General features: G+C 39.3%; 1 protein-coding gene across 1 annotated transcript; it reads left to right on the top strand.

The window, feature by feature from the left end:
- Window positions 1–1,466: 1,466 nt before the first annotated feature.
- On the top strand, window positions 1,467–23,951 carry scinlb (scinderin like b). The gene is made up of 17 exons (XM_047369103.1): window positions 1,467–1,589; window positions 6,828–7,015; window positions 8,242–8,396; window positions 13,828–13,989; window positions 15,002–15,151; window positions 15,524–15,613; window positions 15,862–15,994; window positions 16,401–16,489; window positions 16,574–16,789; window positions 16,872–17,005; window positions 17,092–17,182; window positions 19,522–19,692; window positions 19,777–19,951; window positions 20,433–20,548; window positions 20,695–20,772; window positions 20,924–20,984; window positions 23,272–23,951. The coding sequence occupies exons 2-17, from the start codon at window positions 6,835–6,837 to the stop codon at window positions 23,430–23,432; spliced, it is 2,163 nt and encodes a 720-aa protein (XP_047225059.1). The 5' UTR covers window positions 1,467–1,589; window positions 6,828–6,834; the 3' UTR covers window positions 23,433–23,951.
- The last annotated feature ends 419 nt before the right edge of the window (window positions 23,952–24,370 follow it).

The raw sequence follows: 24,370 nt of genomic DNA, 5'->3' as shown, positions 1-24,370 counted from the left end.
TATGTTATCCTAAAGTAAAAAGAGCGCGACAAAACTACAAACCTACCAAGACATGGTCATCCACCTTAACTGACAAGCCGGTCAAGGGGAACATTAATCAGAGAAACAGTTAAGAGGCCCATGGTAACAGGAGAAGCTGCAGAGATCCGCAGCTCAAATAGATCCACCGAAAAGTGGTAAGAAGGCCAGGTAAGGGACACATCAAACACATGGAAGAACGTGCTCTGGTCCATGCTATGTGTGGTGGAAAAATAACACTATCACCACAATGAAACAGGGTGATGGCACCATCATACTGTGGGATGCTTTACTTCAGCAGGGGCAGAGGAGATGGGAAGATAGATGTGACTAAATACAGGAAGAAAAACTGTTAGGGGTTGAAAAAGACATAAGACTGTCAGGAGGGTTCACCTTCCAGCAGGACAACAACCCTAAAAACACACCCAAAGTTACCATAGGACAGTTTAGATCAAAGCATACACATATGTTAGAATGTCCCAGTCAAAGTCCAGCCAAGAATGAAAAACTGATGTTCACAGACTCTCTCTATTGACTCAGGGGGATGAATATAAATGCACAACACAATTGTCAGATTTTAGCTGTTAATAAAAACCAAAACAAAATATCTAGACCATATTTCTTATCACATTACACTTATGTGTTACCTTGTTTTGGGCTCTATCCATGCAGGTGCCCATGTTTCCATCAGTCAGTGCCAGTCACTCACAGGGCGACACAGCAAAACAACCATACACTCCCAGACCTAAGGGCAATTTGGAACAATCATGGTTAATTCATGATTTAGACTGTGGGAAGAAGCTGAAGTACCTGGAGGGAAGCCATGTATGCCCGGGGAGAACTTAAGTTGGCTGGGTTGCATGCAAACGCCATGCAGAAAGAAATTTACATGTCCCTCTCTCCTTCTATTGCAAGGACCTGGCAGCAAAACAGCTGTTCCATCGAGAAGCCTTGCGTTGGTCTATTAGATAAAATCCCAATAGCACATATAGATTTTTGGGGTTGTAACAAACTGAAAAGCTTTAAGGAGTATGTTAGGGCACACTAAAGCATATTAGGTGATCCCCAAAGAGAACAATGCCAGTTGGACACACCTCAGATTGCTGGCAGAGTATTCTGAATGTCTGATAAAAAAAAAAAAAAGACCTTCTGTTTTGAGTTTATCATACAAGAAGGCAGACCGCTAATAACCCGATGTGCAGTTTTTTTTAATTTTTACTTTTGGTGATCATTATGTTATGGCTGATTGTTCCTGCCCTCATCAACACTCCATACAGCGTCCGATTCGCACAAATTGAATGAAATCTGCAGAGCAGTGCTGTGCTGCGCAGTTGAAGTTCCTCAATCTGAGTGACAAGACCATCTTTACTTCTGCTGCTCTTTTGGCCCAATCAGTGCGCCTTTCTCCCTCTCTGACACGCGTTCTCCTCCTCCTCCTCCTCCTCCTCCTCTTTTTTAACTCCACAATAAAACACAAAGACGATTCGCAGACGCCCCACTCCCACACTTCCAACTTCAAGTAGCATTCCGCGCCTCTGTCTGTCTCTGCTGTGTGATTTATCCTAAAAACTGTGAGTGAGTCCAGTGTTTGATTGTTTTTATGCATGCTTTTACTGCACACGAAGTGACATTCGGTTCAGTTTTAACGCACGCTGTGTCTGGTAATTACTTTTATAATTCTGACTTGTCTTCTGATCATATGAAGCTCGTAAGGACTTGGTTGTGTGGGACTCGTAGGATTATTGGGGAGCTTAACGAGATTTTCCAGCTGTGGGAAAAATCTTGAGTTTGTTGGGACGACCGCAGAAGGAAAGGAGGGAGGGAGGAGGATAAACCGATGATGTAAAGAGAAGATTGGGGATCTGTTAATGCATCTCTTAAAATTATGTGTAATGTTACTAAACAGCGTAAAAGGAAATAAGAGCGCAAAAAGGCAACAGTTAAAGTGCGGAAAGTTGTGCCGTGAATGTTATGCAATACTCAAAAGAGAAGAAAAAAAAAAGAAAAAACATCGGAAGCTTGAATCTGTTGTTTTTCTTTTGTTCTAAATAAATGCACATTTCATGTTAAAATAATTAATTAAGTGTTAATTGCTGTGGAAGCAATACATTAAAAGGAAAATCTGAAAGCTCCTCCCCCGCAGTCGGGTTCTCATTACTATGATCCATCAGTGTTACTCCATCAGTGTTACTCCTAGTGCATCTGTTAATGTGCATTAATCTTCTGGAGTGTGGAGACTCCATGATGGTTGCACTTACCGATCAGGAGAGCTCTTACAAGAACTCCACTTTCCCATGAAACTTGAGCCAGCTGAGCTGACACTCAGCTGCGCAAACTCCTCTGTAATAACAGTTTTAAAGGTGGGTACATTTGTGTATTTGCTACTGAGAACAGGTTTTCTTGTTCAACATGGTGCAAATAATACAACCCTGTGGATGCGAAAAGGGAAGTAAATATGGTGACAGGCTCCCATAGTAATCCTGCAGCCACAAATGTGTAATCTGGCTCTTGTGTAATCATGGAAATGACAGTCAATGTAATCTTCCGTGTTTGACAGTGCTGACACTCACTTTTCCGTTTGCATTCAGTAAGAGTCTCAGACTTATTTATGCTTAACAGAGCCGGTCAGGCGAAAAGGCCAGTGGTTTTCAAAGTGGGGGGCCGCGGCCCCGTAGGTGGTCGCCATGGGGCGCTAGAGGGCCTCAGAAAAGAATGTATTGATTATTGAATAGTGAATAAAATACATATTAAAAGGTTGATGTTTCTTCACATAATTTTATTAAACTAAGGAAAACACCTAATATTAAGCATAAAGAAATGAACTGAGGAACACAGTAGTTGAAGAACAACGTAAGCAGTAAGGATATGTTCAAAATACACAAAAATTAAAACAAAACAATGTCAGGATTGTAAAATTTTGTAAGAAATGCTAACGATTTATTGACTATTTTACTTCTTTGCTCCACTGAGTTTCCATTAAAACGCAGCACTGACTGTGGAATATCCCAGTCCCAACAATGTGTTTAAAGCTTTCAGACTAATTACTACAACAATAATTATACAATATGTAATATCTTTTTTTTTTTTTTTTTTTTATTTCAGACAATGATTTCGGTAAATAAATCAATTTCAGAAATGCTTATAACAAACGAACAAATATCCAAATACCATACAAAAAAGTGTTTGGTAAACATTAAATTAAATTTCCAGTTCCAAATAAATTAAATTAACTTAAACACAAATAGCAACCAGTAAAATAAACATAAAATAAACATATTCCAACAAGCAAACTTGTCAGTATATTTAACTTGAGATCTGACATTGATTATTAATTAATATAAATTGTCTGAAAAGGGGTATGAAGAAGTAAAACTTATTTTTAATACCCCTTCTCCCTCTAATTGCACTTAAATTAACTGAGTAACCTTCCTAATTAACATCTATGTTTTTGATCCAGAATTCACAAACCAAAAACTAATAAATAAATATATATACACAATTATCTATATATATACATATACACACATATACACATATATATATCTACACATATATACATACATACACATACACATACATACATGCATATATGCACATGCATAAATACCCACACGCATACATACACATACACACATACATATATATATATCTACACATATATACATACATACACATACACATACATACATGCATATATACACATGCATAAATACCCACACGCATACATACACATACACACATACATATATATATATATATATACACACATACATACATATACACATGTACACATACAGACAAACATGTACCTCCACATATGTACATGTAACTGCACACATGCATACCTACACTCACAGAAACACACCACACATTAGGCCTAAATCCACATTCACATTCTTGTATATCGGCACTTAGAGACCCCCCCCCCCAAATCATCAGAGCCACAATCCAACACCACAGCTCCACCACCACCAGCTCCCCCCACCAATCCCAACCCCACACCCCATAGTGCAAGGTGGCAGACAAGATCCCCAGGACCCCCCTGAACTAATATCTAATTTTATTGTCAAACCAGGAAGCTCATGAAATTTATTGTTGGCTCGTTGTTATCTTAAATACGCAGCATTCTGTGAGATGTGGTTGTGTGGTAGAAAAGTGGTCCCAGAAATCAATACCACAGAATTCAGCCTTGATCCGGCCCCGAAAGTTAACGTAGCAACTACTTAGAATGTGCTGTGACTTTAAAATGTTGTCCATTCACATCGCCCTGACTGTTTATTTTAGCAGAGATACCAATTAGATATCTGCTGATAGCAGCATAGAGGCAGTGATGTGGGTTTATATGGATTTTCAATGTATATTATAAAAAACGCTCTTTATACCTTTATACTTTTATTTAATTACACCTCCAGTATAGAATACTATTTTAGTCTATATTAAAAAATAATTAAACACCAAGTTAGGCACCAAGAAGGAAAGGTTTCTATGGATGTGATGTGGCAACCATGCACACCAGTGATGCCTATGTAAAGATTTAATTAGTAAGGTGCTGGCAGCTTCGGAGCATTCACCAGAGGGCAAACAGTGCAGGTCAGACGTTTACACACACTCATCATCAGTATGAATATCATAATACTTTTGGAGCCTTTAGTGATGCAGCTGTTTTGTTTTGTTTTTATAGGGTGGAATTACTTTCCAAAAAATAACTTTAAAGAATTCCCATAGCAAGAGGTGCACAAGTTTGAAATTAATTCATCTTCTGTCTAATCAGATGAGAGTCAGAATTATACATACAGGCCCAGTTTTATCCAGACATGCTGACTTATAGTTGGATAAACGTCTGTTGATAAGTTCCAGAAATACACATACTATTTGTAGCTTTTAACAAGGTCCTGGCGAGAATTCTGGTTGGAAACTTGGTTTGATTTGCTGGCACAGACCCAGCTTTTAAACAAGGTCTATACATTTTGAATTTTAATTAGGTCAGGGCATTCTAAAAGCTTAATGTTGGTCTGTTTTATTCATTCCAAAAGCAGGTTTGGTGTGTTTCTGGGGTCATTGTCTTGTTGGAGCTACCAGATAACAAATGGCGACTTTAAAAGTGAAGCAGTGATACAGGCACTAACTGGAGCATCATACAATCAGCCCCAGACACAGAGGATGCCTCATATATATGTTAGACAGCATTACCAACCCTTGGTGGAATTTGATAAGGGTCACATTTTTGGTTCACTGGGGCCATTGTACAGTCTGTGCACCTTAGATACTGAACATTTGCAGGACACAACATATATGCCTATCATCTGTGTATGATCGGGTATTTAACTGTTTCTACCAGTAAGCATATCAAAAAGCTTGCTCATATTAGTTGATTTTTAGGGATCCTTATTTTCAACCACCTATTTACACCCTTTATTTCACCAAACTCCTACCTTATAATTTTACATTTATATTCAAGCACCAAATCTTTATGTTTTTACATAAATTGATGATATTATCTGAATGATTCAGGCAAACAGGCAGCAGCATTTGCTAAGACAAGCTTTATTTGGCCAACCAACAACTTCTCCAATCTATGCCTTAAAAGCTTGTCTAAACTAACTCACCTCAGTAGTAAATGACCATTCAGTACAATTCCTTACCATCACATATGACTCATACAAGTATTGTCACACAAATGTCACTGTCATGTGTTTTCCCCAAAAAGCCACAATATCCTCAAAAGTGAGCACGGTGTAGGCCTAATGGCGCCATTGCTTCCAGCTGTAGGGCAACCAAAATACAATATATGTATTTTCACTTCCAAGCTGTGTTCAGAAAACGATTAAAGCACACGTCTCCCTCTTCATGGTCAACACAAAAAATTGATTTGTCATGGCTGATTTCAAAACTAAAGCTGATTTTCTTATTTTCCATACAGACATGCCAACACCACACAAGTTACAATGATGCTTTTGCCTATGTTACCATGAAGTACTGAATGGATCACCCCAATCTGTTTTTCTGGGCTGTCTCTTGGATTGAAATAATGTCAGTTTATTGAAATATAAGAGATGAAACAGTAACATACATAAAAGAATATTGCTTTATTACATTATTTCTGAAATTAGTAAAGTAAAGTTCAGTTAAATAAACAAAATTGTGAGTCTCAAAATTGTAATTAAATGTTTTTTTTTATTTATTTGACCTCTCCTGGCATCTCAGTGTGGTGGGTCTGGTTGCCATACAGTGTCAGTGCAGAGAGGGGAAAATGAGATATTCCTCCTCTTGCAAAACTGAGTTTATGGAATCAATGGAGCAACAGAGCATATCAGGTTCAGGCCACATCCATTATAAAAACAGAAACATAACAAAAGATATAGAGGAATAAAAGAGGTGATATTTTTCAGAAATTGCCAAAATTGCATTTCTGCTCATTGGCTTATGCTCTTGATGTATCTAAAAGCTTTAAAGCAGCGGATGACTAGGGTCTCTCGTTTTGTAAATGCACCAAATATTTAAATAAGGCAAGAGATCTCAAGTTAAGAACTCATTGCCACAGCAGGTTCCGCTCTCTCTTTTCTTACCAAGATACACTATGAGCGCTGCTCAGGAAACACATCATGATGTTGATGCTAAAAAAAAAAAAACAACTTGTAACTTTGTGGTTGTAAAGTTTCTGTGTTTTCCAACTCTCGCGTATATCTACCATCTATCCTGTCATTATGTTCACAAGTATCTATGTGTTGCAAGTTCTTGCAGAGCCAAATCAGTTTAAACCTGCGCCTTTGTCTCACCCACATCTCCATAATTTCCCTTCTTCCCCTCAGAGCCGCCATGGTTTCCCACAAGGAGTTTCAAAACGCAGGGAAAGGCCCGGGGCTGCAGGTGTGGCGTATTGAGAACCTGGACCTCAAGCCTGTTCCCAAAGCCCTGCATGGCAGCTTCTACACCGGGGATGCCTACCTGCTGCTCTTCACCACCCCAGCACCATCCTACAACATTCACATGTGGCTGGGTAAGATTACCACACATACTGTACATAAAACTTTAAGAATGGCCCTAAGCATACAGCCAGGGCTGCAATGGAATGGTTTAGATCAAAGCATATTCATGTGTCAGAATGGCCCAGTCAAAGTCCTGACCTAAATGCATTTGAGAATCTGTGGCAAGACCTAAGACTTTTCACAAAGGCTCCCTATAAATGTGAAAGTGTTTGAGACAATTTACCGAAGAAGAATGAGCAAAATTGTAACAGCAACAAAAGGTGGTTCTGCAGAGTACGGGCTCAGGGGGACTGAATAAAAAGGCATACCACACACAAAAAATAGCGAAAATCATGTGTCCTTTTTTACTTCTACTTTACATGTATGCAGAATTTTGTGTTGGTCTAAAAGATAAAATCCCAATAAAACATATTTTATGCATTACAATGCTTTTTAATGTTAGCTGCAGATTGTCTGCAGTGGCAGCTTTAAATGTCACTTCCTCCAAAGCTGATGCAAGTATTGTGCATATAGTAATCATTGTATCATGTTCAGGCATCATACGATGCTTACACACAAAACCACTAAAACAAGGTAAAATAGCAAGGTAGTTTTATTTTAAAATCTGAGGTTTCTCCTGTAGGTGCAGAAACATCCTCTTTTGAGTGATGAGCTGAAATAATCTACCCTGTTGTGATTAAGAATCTGTATAGAAGCCTACTTGTTGTTTGGATGATACTGTGTGCAGCTTTTTGCAACTTTCCATCCCTATGATAGCGCTGGAAGTTATTAAATTTGTCTGACTTGAATTTAAGTAACATGACTTGACTCCACATCTCTGATATTTTCTTCTCATTTTCCCAGTGCAGGCAGTCAGCTTTAACTTCTCTGAACTTAAATCCAGAGTCAGTTCCCATATCCAGTAAACGTTTCTGCTGCAAAACAAGAACAGGGACACAATAGAACCCACTATGTGTTAGCAGGAAAATCCCTTTAAACCACAGAAACGTAGAAATGTAGAAGTTCGAAAGGTAGAACCATCTGCTCTCTGAGTCTTGTCTGAAGAGCTGCAGCCATGATCAAGATTCAAGAGAAAAATGTACGTCCATCTGTGTGGTATATCAGCCATGTAAAAAGCACAGAGTAATATCAATAGATGTGTTATTACAGGATATGTGTTTATGTAGTTAATGTGACCTAACCAGCCTATGTGCAATGGTTTGCTCTGAAAGAAACTCAGTCAGTTTGTTCTCTGCAGGCAACGAATGCTCGCAGGATGAGAGTGGAGCGGCGGCGATCTTTGCTACACAGCTGGACGATTTCCTGGGTGGTGGGCCAGTCCAGTTCAGGGAGGTGCAGGACTACGAATCCAACATCTTCCTGGGATACTTTAAGTCAGGCATCAAGTACCAGGTGAGCTTTACAGGTGCTGCACAGACTGATATGGAGGGAGTCTGACACAGCACAAGATTATTTGGTCAAAATATATTTATGACGCAGTCCAAATAAGACCAAAACTTCAAAAATGACATTAAACAGATTTATCTTTTCCATTTTTACCATTATTATCACTATTCCTTTGTACTTGTGGCTAACAGCTTTTACTAAAATGAAAATAATTATTCTTATTGTGGTATACCTTTTTTATGGTTGACCTTTAAAAGAAAGTTGGAATATTTCCTGTCAGGGAATAAGATAAAATTTAAAAATAATTGAGTTACCATGAATATGTTGAAATGTAACCTTTTAGAAAGTCATTATTTTATCCCGTAGACTTGTTTCATGTTGCAGTTATTATTATTTTCCTTTATATGTTATATGTGGAAAACCAAAACCCATGTGGTAGGTTTAGGAAACTGAGTAGCAAGTTAGGATTCATAAAGAAGGGTTGAGCTTAAGAAGAAGATCTGATTTGGGTTTAATAAGAGCACCCACAACCATTACACTTCCTGTGTCTTTGAGTCATTATACAAAGGCAAAGTCCCTGCCTTCCTTTGTCAAGAAAAGCAGTTATGAGATCTAATATTGTATTTTCATCTAAAAACTACTGAATTCTCTGAAAACTGTTCCAAAACGGCGAATACCCCAATGAAGCTCAGTTTTTTAGTGAGAATACATGAATACAATCAGAACCTTATAAAACATAGAAAGAATAAATGAGCGACATGCTAACATGAACATAGTTCTAGGAAGGTTAGAACCAATGATACTCAAGCAAGTGTCAGCTGTGGCTAAGGGAACACCTAAAGTGCCATTATGGCTTTTTTATACTACACACGTTGTGCCAAAACCAAGTGTTTTATGCTTCTTGTGAACAAAATAGATTATTTCAAGAATTCAAAAGGGGAATTACTAGGGCATGGTTAAAAGGTAAAAACACCTCATAAGGAAAGCTCGTTTCATGTGATGCAAGATTTCTATTTTATGTAGAAGCTAACATTTTCTGTGGACTTAAAAATTATAAATTTGAGAGATGGTGGAACTAATAAGATCAGACTTAGTGTGAAACAAAATATTTGGGACAATTCTCTGGTTATGTATTTTGCTGGCTACCTGCTTATTTGTTTGTTGTAAACACTTTGTTCTGTTATATCTAAATCATTTTTTAAAAGGATGTTGTGAAAGAAGAACAAAATTTTACATGTACGTTTTAACTATTGTATAAGTAAGTATATGTTAAATGGATTGCAACATGACCCTCCTTGAACCCCCTCCACCATAACGTGGTGGCAAACAGGCTCTGGGTGACAGGTCAAAAAAAGAGCGGTTCAGACGCTTTCATGGGAACCATTAGAGGCACATGACATCGCCGGTACGGCAGAGCCGGAGACCCACCCTGGAGCCCATCTCCCAGTGGGCCTACCACCTGCAGGGGCAACCATGAGGGACCGATGCAAAGAGGATCGGGCAGCAGACGAAGGTGGAGACCCAAGTGTATAGTAAGGGTCTGCTGGGATCATCTGGCGGAGCCCTCAGCCAGGGATATATTCAACTCCCAGCTCTGGGAGAGCTTTGACCAGATTCCGAGGGAAGTTGGAGACATAGAGTCCGAATGGACGATGTTTTCCACCTCTACTGTCGATGTAGTTGCTGTGGCTGTAAGGTCTCTGGTGCCTGTCATTGTTGCAATCCCCGAACCCGGTGGTGGACACCGGCAGTAAGGGACGCTGTCAAGCTGAAGAAGAAGTCCAATCAGATGTGGTTGGCTTGTGGAACTCCTGAGGCGGCTGGTGGGGACAGTAAGGCCAAGCGTGCCCTGACCCAGGCTGTGGCAGAGGCAAAAACCCAGAGCTCGGTGAGGCCATGGAGAAGGACTACCGATGGGTCTCGAAATGAATTTATTTAAATCAATAAATAAGCTGTTACCAGCCTGTAGCTTCATAACCCTTTGGTAAGACTACTGTACCATGGTGCAAAAATATTCATACCCCTTTGACTTTGGTTCATTTTGTTATCTAACAACCACAAACGTCCCTGTATTTTATTGTTTTATGTGATAGACCAATGTGGTTCTTCTGTCTGACACATATCTCATTATTTAATAATATTACTACTGTGAGAAGGGTGCATTGTTTTAAAAAGAAAACTCATCTAAAAGTCTGACAGGTGTGGCATACATTTGTTTTTTCACTCCAATTTACTGTGGTGTTGTTAAATAAAATCCAGTGCACAAAACTGCATTCTATAGTCACCTGTGTTTAATTTAGTTTTAGCATAAATCTGGCTGTTCTGTTTCTGAGCTCAGAGGTTTGTTAGAGAACACTAGAGGACAACAGCATCATGAAGACCAAGGAACACAGCAGAAAGGTCAGGGAAAAAGTTGTTGAGATGTTTAAGGCAGAGTTAGGTTCTAAAACGACATCCAAAACTACGGACATCCTACAAAGCTGTGTTCAGTCCCTTATCTGAAGATTGAGAACAACACTACAGCGAACCTAGCAAGACATGGGCGTTCACCTAAACTGACTGGTAATATGAAACCAACATGACCATCTTTGGTCCACATGCAAAATGTGCAGAGAAAGGTTTCTGTTGCATGTCATCCTCAACACACTTTCCCCAAGGGGAAACATGGTAGTAGCAGTATCATGCTGCAGGGATGCTTATCTTCAACAGGATCAGGGAAGCTGGTGAGAATTGATAGAAGATGGATTGAGCTAAACACAGATCAATCCTGGAAGTAAACCAGTTGGAGGTTGCATCACACCTGAGACTGGAGTGGAGGTTTAACCTTCAGAGAGAACAACCCTAAATATACAGCCTGAGCTACAATAAAATGGTTTAGATCAAAGAATATTAATGTGTAAACAAAAATAGGAAATAATTTCAGTCTCTAGATGTGCCAAGCTGGTAGAAACACACCTGACAAAACTTGCAGCTGAAATTAACAAAAGGTGGTTCAGCAAAGAATTCACTCAGGGGGGCTGAAAACAAATGCATGCCACACTTTTCACATTTTTATTTGTGGGCCCATGTTAGCCATGTTTCATTTTCTTTCACAAATATGAGCTTTTTTTGTTTTGGTTGATCACATAAAATCCTAATAAAGTATATTAAAGCTTGTGGATGTAATGTGATAAAATGTGATAAAGGTCAAGTTGTATAAGCACTTCTGCAAGAAACCATAGTATCTGAAAAACTGTGACTGGTGGCACCTATTTTTTATTTTTATTCTTTTTGCACAATATGATCCACCTTGCAGTATTGTGTGAATAAATTAATAACTTGTGCACACATCATCAAACAACATCAATGTCTCTTTAGGTGATAAACAGTATTTATTTCTAATTAATATCTGCTGATTCAATGGTGTATTTTAAGCTTTATGCATGTTTAATATCAGCCTGTTGGCCTCGATTATATGTTACTATGCTGATTACAGTATTCAGTTCAAACCACGGCTGCAGCTATAATCCCAGCATCACACAGCTACAGAAAATAAGTCACTGTGACTGATTGCAGGTAGACAGCTTTTTATTTTCTACAAACCAAAAGAAACGTCCGCCCCAAGTTGATGACTGAATTATGAAGTAACTCTCGTTTTGATATTTTTATTGTTTCTAGTTAAACTTTTACCAGTTTAATGACAACCAAATTCACATACACTGCGAGGGTCAGAATGACTGAAGGCATGAAGAAGGAGCTATAATCGATTGACCTAAACTGTTTAATGATTGTCATGTTCACCTGAACTTTGCCACAAAGTTAAGCTTATGATTTATATGTTTAGAGAACACACCACACATTCCCCTAAGAGCTCTTTTCGCCGTTAGGGTGTGTCTAATTGTGATCGACTTTAACCCAGGCAACCAACTAGTTCAAAAGAGGACATCTGAAGCACGAAGCTAAACCACTTTTACCAGTCATGTGTTTCTCATTTCCACACAAACACAAAAAAGAACAACTACAGCCATACACACAAAGCTTGGTTGAACTGAATGTAATTAGCTCAACGTCTTGTTTACTACTTTGGCTGGAGGTTGGAAACTCTGCGCTGCACATTTTGGTCCACATGCACCTTCGCAGCGAAGAAACAGAACCAAACTTCATCTACTTTTCCAGGTTTGGCAGCTTCGTTGTTAGAAAACAACAGGGGCCTCACTGTTACCACGGAAACCTTTAAAGGCCATGCAGCACAAAGAACAGCAAAAATCTGGTATCCATTCGGAGGTCTAAATAGCGAATTCCTCTGAATTTAATGGTCTGTCTCTGGTTAAGGGGCTGACTCATGCTACAGAACACATCGCTGAACAAACCACTAAACGAGAAATGTTCACTTTTATTGTTGTTCTCGTGGAAATGACAGCTTTAGTTTCCATCAGCCTCAGCTATCAAAGTCACAGAATCCTCTCCAGCACATCGCACCAGGAGCTCATATCCAGGAGCTGTTTTGCATGCTGTCCAACCCTTTTTTACTTAATTGTTTCACCCAAACCAGCACATTGTATCAAAATCCTGACCCACATCAATGATTGTTTTTTTGATCCGAGGCAGATGTTGTGTAATTTTTTTCTTCATTTCAGAATATTTGTAACTTTGTCGAACAGTTTTAGTTATCTACAACAGATTTTTATCTGTGACGTTTATCTATCTTTGCCACCACTGTGCAGCAGTTCTGTGCCTCATGTTAGTTCAGCAAAGTTACAAACAGTTCTTATGGCTGATCTGTGTGTATGTATTTATCTTGCCCCCACTTACACAGTGAGCAGGAAGGTAAGGGAGGTAAAAAATGTCCAAAGTTGTCAGAGAATGGCAGCACAGAGTGGCACCTCTTAATAATAATCAGTGACTCTGTTGGAGTCGTCATCTCTCAATATCAGTGATTTTGTTAAAAACAGCTACTGTGGCACAACTGTGGCTCAGTAGGAAAAGTAGCTGTCTTGCAATCCAAAGGTTTTTGGTTTGATTCCAGCTTCCTCCTGCCGCATGCCGATGTACTTCTGGGCAAGGCAATTAAACCCAAGTTGCCTACCTATCATCATATTATGCATGATTGTGTGTTTGTTTGTCTGATTACCTAAATGGGTGGGTATGTCCAGGAAAGCACTCCATAAATTTTGTTCATTTACAATTTATTTCTTTAATAACAGATTTCTTTTTCATACTGGATATATTTATTCAATGTGAGATTATCCTAATGTAATAAATGGTCGATTTTAAAGCATTTTACGCATCTTTTACTTATGTTCCCACGTCTGTGGGACGTACTGTGCTTGTGACAGAAACCACAAATCTAAAATGAAAGAAATGCTTCTTTGCACCGAAAGTACATGTTTCTGGGACTGATTCATATTTGAATCATTCATAATGTTTTCCATCATTCATCTGTTACTTTCTTTTGCAGAAAGGAGGTGTGGCGTCAGGTTTCAAGCACGTGGTGACCAACGACATGAGCTTAAAGCGCCTGCTTCACGTAAAGGGTCGTAGGGCCATCAGAGCAACAGAGGTGGACATGTCCTGGTCCAGCTTCAACCAGGGAGACTGCTTCATCATTGACCTAGGAAAGGTAGGATGCCTTTTAACCTGTAAATGTCCAGCCAGATGTATTATAGCTTTTTAATAGTAAAACTGTATAAGGAAATAATTTATTTGAATTAAAAACTGAAAAAGATGGATATCATTTTAATTCTACTGGTGACTTTCATGATTTTACAATGCAACAAATTGTAGATATGACTTCATGGCTTAGCCCTAAGCTGTATTTCTGCATTGCTGCAGCCATCTTGACAAGCAGCTCAGTACTAAAGTCAAGTAGCTTAGCGGTTTGCACAGAGAGCTCAACCAAGTCATGTCTAAAAGATGAGTTTATGAAAAGAATTCTGAACTAATAATGTGTCTGTTTGCCACCTTACAGACAGAGAAAGGGTCTAATTGTCTAATTGTCAAAGGTACAAAGCAAAGTGGTTAGAGCTGATACAGCCTGGCCAGCTGCTTTTAAACGTTTACCTGTAAACGTTTAAAAGCAGGCCAAGAAATTGATGTTAAAGGTAGAAAAAGCTGGAAAACATGCTGTTGTGACAAGGAGCACAAGTATAAATACTGAGGCAAGTGAAGACAAACAGAACCCAGGTGGGAGGTAGTCAGCTGATCTCTAAACAGGTTTCCAAAGGAGATAAGGTGACAATTCTTTAGTTTCAAAGACAGACAGGCAGTGATAGAATAAAAATCCCACCTAAAAGAGAGAGTCCATGAAGGTTAAGGAGGCTGAATACACTTTTCTATCTCTAAAAACTGTAACATTTTACTTCCATTCACAATTATGTACTGCTTTGCCTGTCGCATAAAATCCCAATAAGGGAATAAATACTTTTGCAAGTGACTGTGTCTGGTACTGTATAAATGAATGAGAAAGTGGACAGAGGGCAACGGCTTCTTAATCTAGACTTAGAAAATCTTTTGACCTCTATGTCAAGAAATGATGCTACAGGTCACGAGCCTGTCCTCAAATTGCTCTTTCTAAGGTGTCTTTCCAGAAAGATCAGGGTTTAAATGTCCTTTTCCTTTCTTTTCTCTTGCAGAACGTGTATCAGTGGTGTGGCAGTGAGTGTAACCGTTTTGAGCGGCTCAAGGCCTCCCAGGTGGCCATTGACATCAGAGATAATGAGAGAAATGGCCGAGCCAAGGTGCAAATGGTCGAGGAGGGGGGTGAGCCTTCTGAAATCTTAGAGGTGAAACATGCGCACATTCCTCTTTTTGTCCCTTTTTCTTGATGAACTACATCAAACCTAAGCTTCAGACAGGATCTTTCTGTGTAATTAATGTTAGTCAGCGTGGGAACGAATGGACGCAAAGATGCTCTTCGTCTCTGTGCCAGTTCTGTGCTAGGGTGACATTGTAAACAGTTCCTTTCCATGGAAGAGGCCTAATGAAGCTGATTACAGGGGGGAGGTTTTAGATTTTGTTTTATTTTTTATTATTTTTGATCAGAGGTTTGTTGGGCAGCAGCCTCAACAAAGCAAATTGCTGCCACGCTGTTGGTTTCCTGTCTGAGTTGATTGGGACACAAACACTGCGATTTACTCTTCAGCTTGTTTGTGCAGGTTCTTGGACCCAAACCCACCATTGCTCCCAGCACTCCGGATGATGACATGGTGGACTCCTCCAACAGGAAGAAGGGTGCCCTCTACATGGTAAAAAAAAAAAACAGCTCTTTTGAATTATCTGTGGCTCTGACCTTATTCGAAGTTTTTTCCGGAACCAGAAGAACATTTGATCTGGATATTTGGGAAAGAGTTCTCCAGTGTATCTTTGGAGCTGTTTTATTGTAAAGTTTCACTCCACTACAGTTTAAAAACCATAAATCAAAGGTTCCAGGTTAATTTGAATACACGTCTTTATTTGCTTCAATTTAATCGGATGGTGTGTTTTCGCTCTTCAGATCTCAGATGCTTCTGGTTCCATGAAGGTGACAGTTGTGGCTCAGTCCAGTCCTTTCAAACAGGCGATGTTGTCCCCTGAAGAGTGCTACATCCTGGACAATGGGGTGGACAAGAACATCTTTGTTTGGAAAGGTACCAAAAGTGTTTATATCCTAATAATGTAGCAGTCATTTATTAAAATTATGCTCCGGCGTTGGCCAGAATGCCTCATTCATTCGACTCTTAATGTTTTATCTGAACTGTTAATGCAACATACATCCTTAAGGGCTGCCTGTAAAACAATAACAGGGAAAACAAATTCAAATTTACTTTAAAAATTATCTGATCCATATAGGCTCAAATGTATACATACAGGCTGAAGAATGTGTATATATCCCCCTAATTGTTTAATAAAATGTTCGTTAGCAAGTTGCAGACAAACCAGTCCGGTCCATAATGCTGGTTGGATATTTGACCACTCCTCTTATCAGAAATGGCCCAGCTAATTTTAATTGGTTGTTTTCCATGCATAGACTTAACATTTATTTAACCTGAACAGGTCCGAAGGCCAATGCTTCCGAGCGTAAAACAGCCATGTCTGCTGGGCAGCAGTTCATCAAAGACAAGGGATACAATGACAAGACACAGGTAAGGTCCAGGTCTTGCTTAAGCACTCAAAAAGTTCTACATAGTTTCACAAATCTAAAGCTAACAGTCAACTTCCACTTGCAGATCCAGGTCCTTCCTGCAGGAGCCGAAACCACCTTGTTCAAGCAGTTCTTTAGTGACTGGAAGGACAAGGATGAGACAACAGGACCCAGCAAGGCCTACACCATTGGCCGCATTGCCAAAGTGGAGCAAGTGCCCTTTGATGCCTCCTCTCTGCACACAAACACAACCATGGCTGCCCAGCATGGCATGGTGGATGATGGCAAAGGCCAGGTCCAGGTAGGAATGTGTTTCTAAAACAACCTGGCACAGAGAGTCATGGTGACAGACCTGTGTGAAAAGACTATTCTCTGGTGTTTAGATCTGGCGTGTCGAGGGTGGGGATAAGGTACTCGTGGATCCTTCAACCCATGGTCACTTCTACGGTGGAGACTGTTACCTCATCCTCTACAGCTACAAACAGGGAAGCAGGGAGCAACACATCATCTACACCTGGTGAGGAAACAAAGGGTAGAACCAATAAGAGATGTTTGAGACACAGAGAAGAAGAGTTCCTCAGACTGTATGTGTTCCTCTGTCAGGCAGGGGCTGAAGTGCACACAAGATGAATTGGCAGCTTCAGCATTCCTCACAGTGAAGCTGGATGACTCAATGGGAGGATCCCCAGTTCAGGTTGGAACATGACACGCACACACAAACACACACAAACACACACACACATTTTGGGGATGTGAGCAAACACAAATATTTGGTATCGAGTTCTTGATAAGTCAGATAAAATTATTATTTTATTTAAGCTGCAGTGTTGATTATGCTGAGTTATTTCATTCTAACATTTAAAGAAATAAGACATTAAAACCCACAGAGGAATTGTAATATGAAATTTGTTTTATTTTTAATTTATTCAACCAACTACCTGCTAAGGAGACTGAGATGTGCAGCAGGTGTACCTTCAACCTTTGGACCTTTCTTGACTCTGTGGTGGCATCAGCCATCTTCAGTGCAGGTGGTGGGAGACAAAAGAACTCTGGCAAAAATAACATCACCATTAGACAAGGTTTCCTACTTCATGCATGAACTGTTGCAGAACTGAAGAGCTCCCTCAGTGACAGACTGCTGTACCCTAGGTGCACAAAGACGTTTTATCACAGACCCTTCCTGCCAGCAGCTGTCTATAACTGACTTTATAGCCATCACTGCCGCCAACAAACACAATAAGTTTGCATCCCTGCTGTTTTTACGTTTCTTGCACATTTTGTGCATTTATAAAGTCACCCTACTCAGTGGCACATTTCATTTAGTCTGAGTATGCTGTTTTTAGAACTGTATTGTATTTTATTTTTTACCTATGTTGTAAATCTTTGCCTTACTCCTTATTTTTTGCTTTTATATTTTTTACCTTTGTGTGTATTTGCATGCCTCTATTTGACTTTCACTTTGCTACTGATACACCTAAATTTCCAATAGAAAGGATAATGATGAGCATAAAAGATATTTCTGTGCTGTTCCTTGGACACAACTTGACACAGTAGCTTTAGTACAATGCTTGGTGAATAGAAAACTAAATGGTTTTAGTGATGGTTAGTAATGCTTAGTACATTTTTATGTGGACTCAGTTTAATTATTCAACTTTATTTCCTGGTGATAACTCAAACAAAATAACTACTCATGATATCCTGCAGAGGGCAGTGTTTCTTTATCTTTGACATGACCATATTTTTACAGCAGCCCTTCTAGAAGGACATCAAGGTTTTCTCTCCAACATGGCTTAGACTTCTGAGACTTCTGTAGGTGATAACAAGCTGAAGCCAAAGTCATGCTAAAATCAACCCACACTACTGAGTTTAAATGTTTTGGCTCATATGTTTTTGGCACATATATATTGCATAGTTCCATGTAATGGTTAATCCTTTAATTACCATGCAGCCTTGGCAACAAGTCAATAAACAGGGAATTACAGGCATGGGAAAATTGTTTAAAATAAACAAAATATAGTTTCCTAGCTTCTAAATTTAAGCTAAGATTTCTTACATGTTTCTGATGATTTTATTATCAAATGAAATGCATTCATATTTTTGAGAAGTGTTGATAGATTTGAGTTTCTAGACCTAGTCCTGTCAAGGACTAAGCCCTCTGTATATGGGTCGTGCGCTTAACCCCCTACAACACTAGCGCTGCGCCCAGAGGAGGAAGTTTTGATCGCATTATTTATTTATGGATGTTTTCCAGCAGAATCGTGACGAAGCCCACTTATTTTGAGGCGAAGCATACCAACACCTGGATTAAATCAGGATGCTTTTCTGTTTCCATAACAAAATAACTTGTAGTAGTTGTGGCTTTTCTACAAATTATTTTTCAGATGTTGCAAACCGTGAGAAAATATCAATCCAAATAAGTTGTCTTCTACTGTCTATTTGTGTTCTTCCTGCCAAATTCCAGTGGGTCATTGATATTGTTCACAGACAGAAGTGGCTTCTTTGTGTCTTTCTTTCCCAAAAGTAATTACCTCACCTGGAATTCTAATTTCCCCTCGGGGATCAATAAAGTATCTTTGAATTGAATTGTATGCTTACCTCAACCTTGTGGCAGGCTTGAGAAAGCTCTGTACTGTTGACAGCACAATTATGTAGCACTCTCCTCAGTCGTGACACTTCCTGGAGACTCTTTAATGTCCTGAAGCTTCTACCCTTCTACCAAATGTCTTATCTTGAAGTTTTTGAAGATCCAAAAACTGTTCTTTGAGCTGCAAAATTCTCAGCAACACTTTCCCTCCTTGTTAGGGTATTTTGATGCAAAGCCATGACTGCTAGTTTTCTTTGTAGGTGACTATTGCTAACACAGAAAGACAATGAACCCTTGTTCTAAAATACAACTCCTTTATGTGTTTGTGTAATAACTTTATGTGAACCTAATATCTCTTTTCAATAAGTTCTAAAACCTATGACCCAATGGGAGAGGCTGCTTCCCTCTCTTATGGATTTAAGAAATAATTTTGTTCCACTTGTCCACAGGTGAGGGTGTCTCAGGGTCAGGAGCCTCCTCACCTGATGAGCATCTTCCAGGGCAAACCTATGATCATCCACAGTGGAGGAACTTCTCGTAAAGGTGGGCAGTCAGAGCCAGGCAGCACCCGTCTCTTCCACATCCGCCAGAGCTCTTCCGGCGCCACCCGTGCCGTGGAGGTAAGTTAGTTTGCAGAAATATGGATTTATGTGAGTGCACAGGTGGTGTCGTTTGTTCTACGTTTTCTTAACTTGTGCCATCAGGTCAAGGCCTTGGCTTCCAATCTGAACACCAATGACGTGTTTGTGCTGAAATCCCCGAAAGGCCTGTTTGTGTGGCGAGGAGTGGGAGCCAGTGAGGAGGAAATGAAGGCAGCAAAGCATGTTGTGGACTTTTTGGGTGGCAGTCCAAACAATGTGTCAGAGGGCAAGGAGCCAGGTTGGTCTCAAACTCACAGCTGGCATAAGCGCCTTGTGACAAGTTGAAAAGTTAGGTTTAGTTTAAAAAATGGTCACTGGGGACTTTAACCATGTGATTTTGAAAGAACATGAAGGTATAAAAGGAAGACAAAGAACAGAAAAACAAATAAACAAAAAAATAAAAGCTTAGAAGTAAAAGTGGGCACATGTTTCAAGTTTGGTTTCAATTATACTTGATAAAGATGAATTATCTTGTCTCCAAAGCAAGGAGGCTGTTGTTCATTTCTGTTTAAACAAGCAGGGGTAGGCTGTTGTGCGAACCTCACAACTGTCAAGGGTTCCTCCTGGCCTTTTTTAACCATCTCACTACTTTAGGACTTTAAATTACAGGACTGGTGTACTGAAGAATCGGCCCATTCCTACAAACAAGCATAGTGGCAGTTACTCTGATGAACCAAACTACTTTCAGCTAATTGCAGTTGTGTTCTCTTCCTTCCCAGCTGATTTCTGGTCTACACTGGGTGGCAAAAAGGAGTACCAGACCTCAAAGAGCCTGCAGAGCACAGATAGACCCCCTCGTCTGTTCGGTTGCTCCAACAAAACCGGAAGACTTATTGTAAGTTGGAAGTGATAACAGCAGAATGCTAAATAGATGCTAAATAGATATATGTATGTTATCATTAGGTTATAATGCATTAGTAAAAAGCTACATACCTACAGTACATGCTGTCAGAGTGTATTTTCATTTGCACTGGCGCTCAGGTGGAAGAGGTACCAGGAGACTTCACGCAGTCAGACCTGGCCACTGATGACGTCATGATCCTGGACGCCTGGGATCAGGCAAGATGAGCTTTTTTTCACACCTGAACTGTCATTTTAGCACTTGAAACTCTGCAGACTGTGCAGCGTTACAGTTTTGATTTGAACATCAAACTGGGCTGTAGACTACCAGACTGGATTTTTACTAAATGTGTCTCCTTCATCCCTGCAGCTCTTCCTTTGGGTTGGTAACGAGGCTAATGCAGAGGAAAAGAATGGAGCTCCCAAAATAGGTTGGTTATATTAAAGCTGGAAGAACAGAAACAAATGCAGGGTGGATTGTCTTCTCTTAGGTGTTCTGGGTTTAGAGCTGGTTCAGATGAAATTAAGGTTTGAAAAATTAGAAAATGATGAGAAACATATTGTGTTTAGGTAATTTTGGCTTCTAAAGAATTCTCACAAAGTTACAATACACATCTAACATGTTTTCATTTAACATTGCTGGAAGTTCGAGTAAAATCATTTTGTTTAAACCAGACTAAAATATTTAGAGAACAGATAGTTGTAACATCTGCAACCTTCACTAAATTCTGCATGTAGTCAGCCATCTAGCATGGTTACCAAACTGTGGTTTCCCACAGAGTTAGCCTAACAATCCGCGGTTTATTATTCAATATGAAAGCTCGCATATTAAATGTAGTAAAGGTGGCTGATATTAACGATTTATTAGCCCATCAGTTTGTATCTGTTTAAAGCAGTGGGGCACATATTGCAGTAAAATGGTATTAGTGAACATGTGCCTTTTGTTTTTAAGTAAATAACACTAATGGAAATACATTATTATTAGCTTGTATTGCTAATAGCATTTAGCCACCACAAGTAACAAATCCCATTATTTTCAGATTTGCATCTGGAATGTTCCACACTCAGGCATGACACCATTTCCAGCTCAGAGCTCTTACTTCCAAGAGAAATCAAAAGCAGCAATAGCCCCTCCATCTTTTTTTGGTTCTGACCCAGGGTTCCCTCCCAGTTGGATGCATTTTGAAAACTATCAAAGGGCCCCAGGCAACAAAGCCCCTTACTATACCTTTAAGGCAGAACCCAGCCACCCCATGCTGAGGAGATGTGGGATCTGAAATGGCTTTCTCTTGGTCATGATCTGTATCTTAGGACCATAGGTGAAGGCTGAAACAAGGAAGTACCAGTAATTTAAAAGCTCCCCTTTTTTTGGCTTTTCTCCTTTTTTACCACACTTGTTTCAGACAGAGCCACAAACCACCTCTCTACCTCTCACTCTGTCCACCACTTATGAACAACACACCAAGATACTTGAATTCCTCTGCCTGAGACAGACTTTTCTCACAATGCAGAGGATGCATTCCAGCTTTCTTTGGTTCAGAACCATGGAGTCATACTTCAGGGATAAGCTGACTTCAAACCCAGGTGCTTCACACTTGTCTGTGTACTGTTCCAATGCATGCTGAAGTCATGATCTAAACACATTCATGAAATTATCAGTTTGCTCCAAAATGTGCTGAAATTTTTTTTTTTTTTTTTTTTTGTTAAAATAGAAACCTTCCTTGGCTGGAAACCCTGAATGTTTAAAGATTCTAGAACTGTTTCTGAAACATTGCATTACTCAGACAAACAAGAGAAACACCATATGTAGTTAGTTACTTATGTATGATTTGGCATGATTTAGCAGCTAAAGAAATATATTTATGTCAGAAACATACTGCTTTTCTTATTTAATAACTGGGGTTATGTGGAAGCCCTGTAAAGTCAAAGTATTCTCAATTTCTTAATTTGCAGAATTGCTTAAGATATGGATGAGCTATAACCGCAAGTCAAAACATGAGCAAGAAAGGTTAATTTTTACCATCAAAAACAGCTCTAAGCACATATACTGTACATATTTATTTCAGTGAAATGTCTTTTTAAGTATTTTGTTTTGGCATTTGACTTTTTTCTGTCAGACAGCTATTGTCCTAAAGAATCAAAATCAGTGTGACTGTCAGCACAAAGGCTTCTCAGTATATCCTGATGCTGGCTAGCTTGATTTCCCGAGTCATTTTAATCTGATACAAAAGTAAGGCACGTGTTGTAAATTGGTACTATGTAAATAAACTGAATTGAATAAAAAAACAATAAAATTGTTTACGTAAACTGCAATCATACTTTTGCTATTACACAGTTTTACTTTTAGATCTCAAAATTACTCTGACTTTTACATGTTCTGTTTTCAGCACATGTTTCACACAGGCAGATTGTTGGTGGTGTAACTACTGCTACCAACTTTTCCTGTGTATAAAGTCAGCAGTTTTTCCTTAAATAACGTTCCTACTTGGACTAGCCATTAGCTTTAGCCTGCAGGAAAAGCTAAACTGGATTTATACTAAATGAAAAACCCAGTAGTTATCTACTGCAGGTATGACATTAACAGTTCATATCATTTTAACAGAAGCTTACTTCAGAATCCTGAACTATCCCTTTATGTTACCTACATTAAATGTCTATTGTCTGCAGAGTAGATGCTATAAAACTCTCTGTTTCTACTTTTCACTTCTCGTCATACAGCCAAAGACTACGTGGACTCAGATCCGTCTGGTCGCAAAGGACTGCCCATCACCACCATCAAGCAGGGGGCAGAGCCTCCTACTTTCACTGGCTGGTTCCAGGCTTGGGATCCTAAGATGTGGGAGAAGGATCCCCTGGACAGAATCCGTGCCAGTTTCTGAACACAAAACTCCAGCCTTATCCTTTGCACTGTGGCTCTATACCTATCAGCTCTTCATGTTGCAGTATAATTCCTGCTTTATGCAAATACCTAAGTGCCAGTAGCAATGTTAATACAGTTATCAGGTAGAATGATACTGCTATGGTTCATTCATCTTTCAATCAGACCTTGTTGCCTTTGTATAGACAGGAATGATAATACCTACCAAGAATCTCAGGTAAAAAAGAACGAAAAAACTGCAAGTTTGCTCTGTTTCTGTCTGCTACCCCTGCAAACTTCAGTTGATCAACTACTACAGCAAAGGTCAACTCCATTACTTCTTATATCTGTTTGTGTCATGTTTAGTACAAGAAGGCTGTAAAAAACATATTCCAGAAGTTCCTGCACGTTCGTGTCAAATTTCCTGCTTGTGAATTTAGGACATACCATTTGTAAAGGCTACTTGTGTTAATTCCATTTTAAGCAACACTGAAACATTTTTGTGAATGGCTTTTAAATAAAACGTTGCCATGTCTTGGTATGTTCTTTGTGCCATACTCTTTTCATTTTCAGATGATGATTGATCAGTGCTTTGTGAGATGTTTTAAGATGATCCCTAACCCTACTTTAAACTTCTCCTAAACTTCATCTGTCTGGTATGTTCCTTGATCCACATGATGCTGTTCGCTCACAAGTGTTCTCTAACAAACCTCTGAGACATTCACAGAACAGCTGGATTTATACCAAGGTTAAATTATACACACGTGGTCTTTATTCTTTAACTAGGTCACTTCAATGAGCAGCAAATGTGCACTACACTTTCAAGAGTTTCTTGGTTAAAAACTTTGAAAATCACGTAACCTTTTCTTCCACATCACAATCAGGTGCTACGTTGTGTTGGTCTACCAAATAAAATACCAATAAAACACATTGTTTGTGGTTTATGACAAAATGGGAAAA

This window comes from Girardinichthys multiradiatus, chromosome 6 (genome assembly GCF_021462225.1).
Source record: "Girardinichthys multiradiatus isolate DD_20200921_A chromosome 6, DD_fGirMul_XY1, whole genome shotgun sequence".
Lineage (NCBI taxonomy): Eukaryota > Metazoa > Chordata > Actinopteri > Cyprinodontiformes > Goodeidae > Girardinichthys > Girardinichthys multiradiatus.
The sequence above is the reverse complement of the archived record's forward strand: the minus strand, read 5'-3'. Positions and strand labels throughout refer to the sequence as shown.

What these genes read in the sequence shown, in the direction of transcription:
- scinlb (XM_047369103.1), top strand. Translation starts at nt 6,835, where the DNA reads ATGGTTTCCCACAAGGAGTTTCAAAACGCAGGGAAAGGCCCGGGGCTG. An exon ending in GATACAATGACAAGACACAG is followed by an intron (nt 16,490 to 16,573) that starts GTAAGGTCCAGG and finishes TTCCACTTGCAG; the next exon opens with ATCCAGGTCCTTCCTGCAGG. An exon ending in GAATGGAGCTCCCAAAATAG is followed by an intron (nt 20,985 to 23,271) that starts GTTGGTTATATT and finishes CTCGTCATACAG; the next exon opens with CCAAAGACTACGTGGACTCA.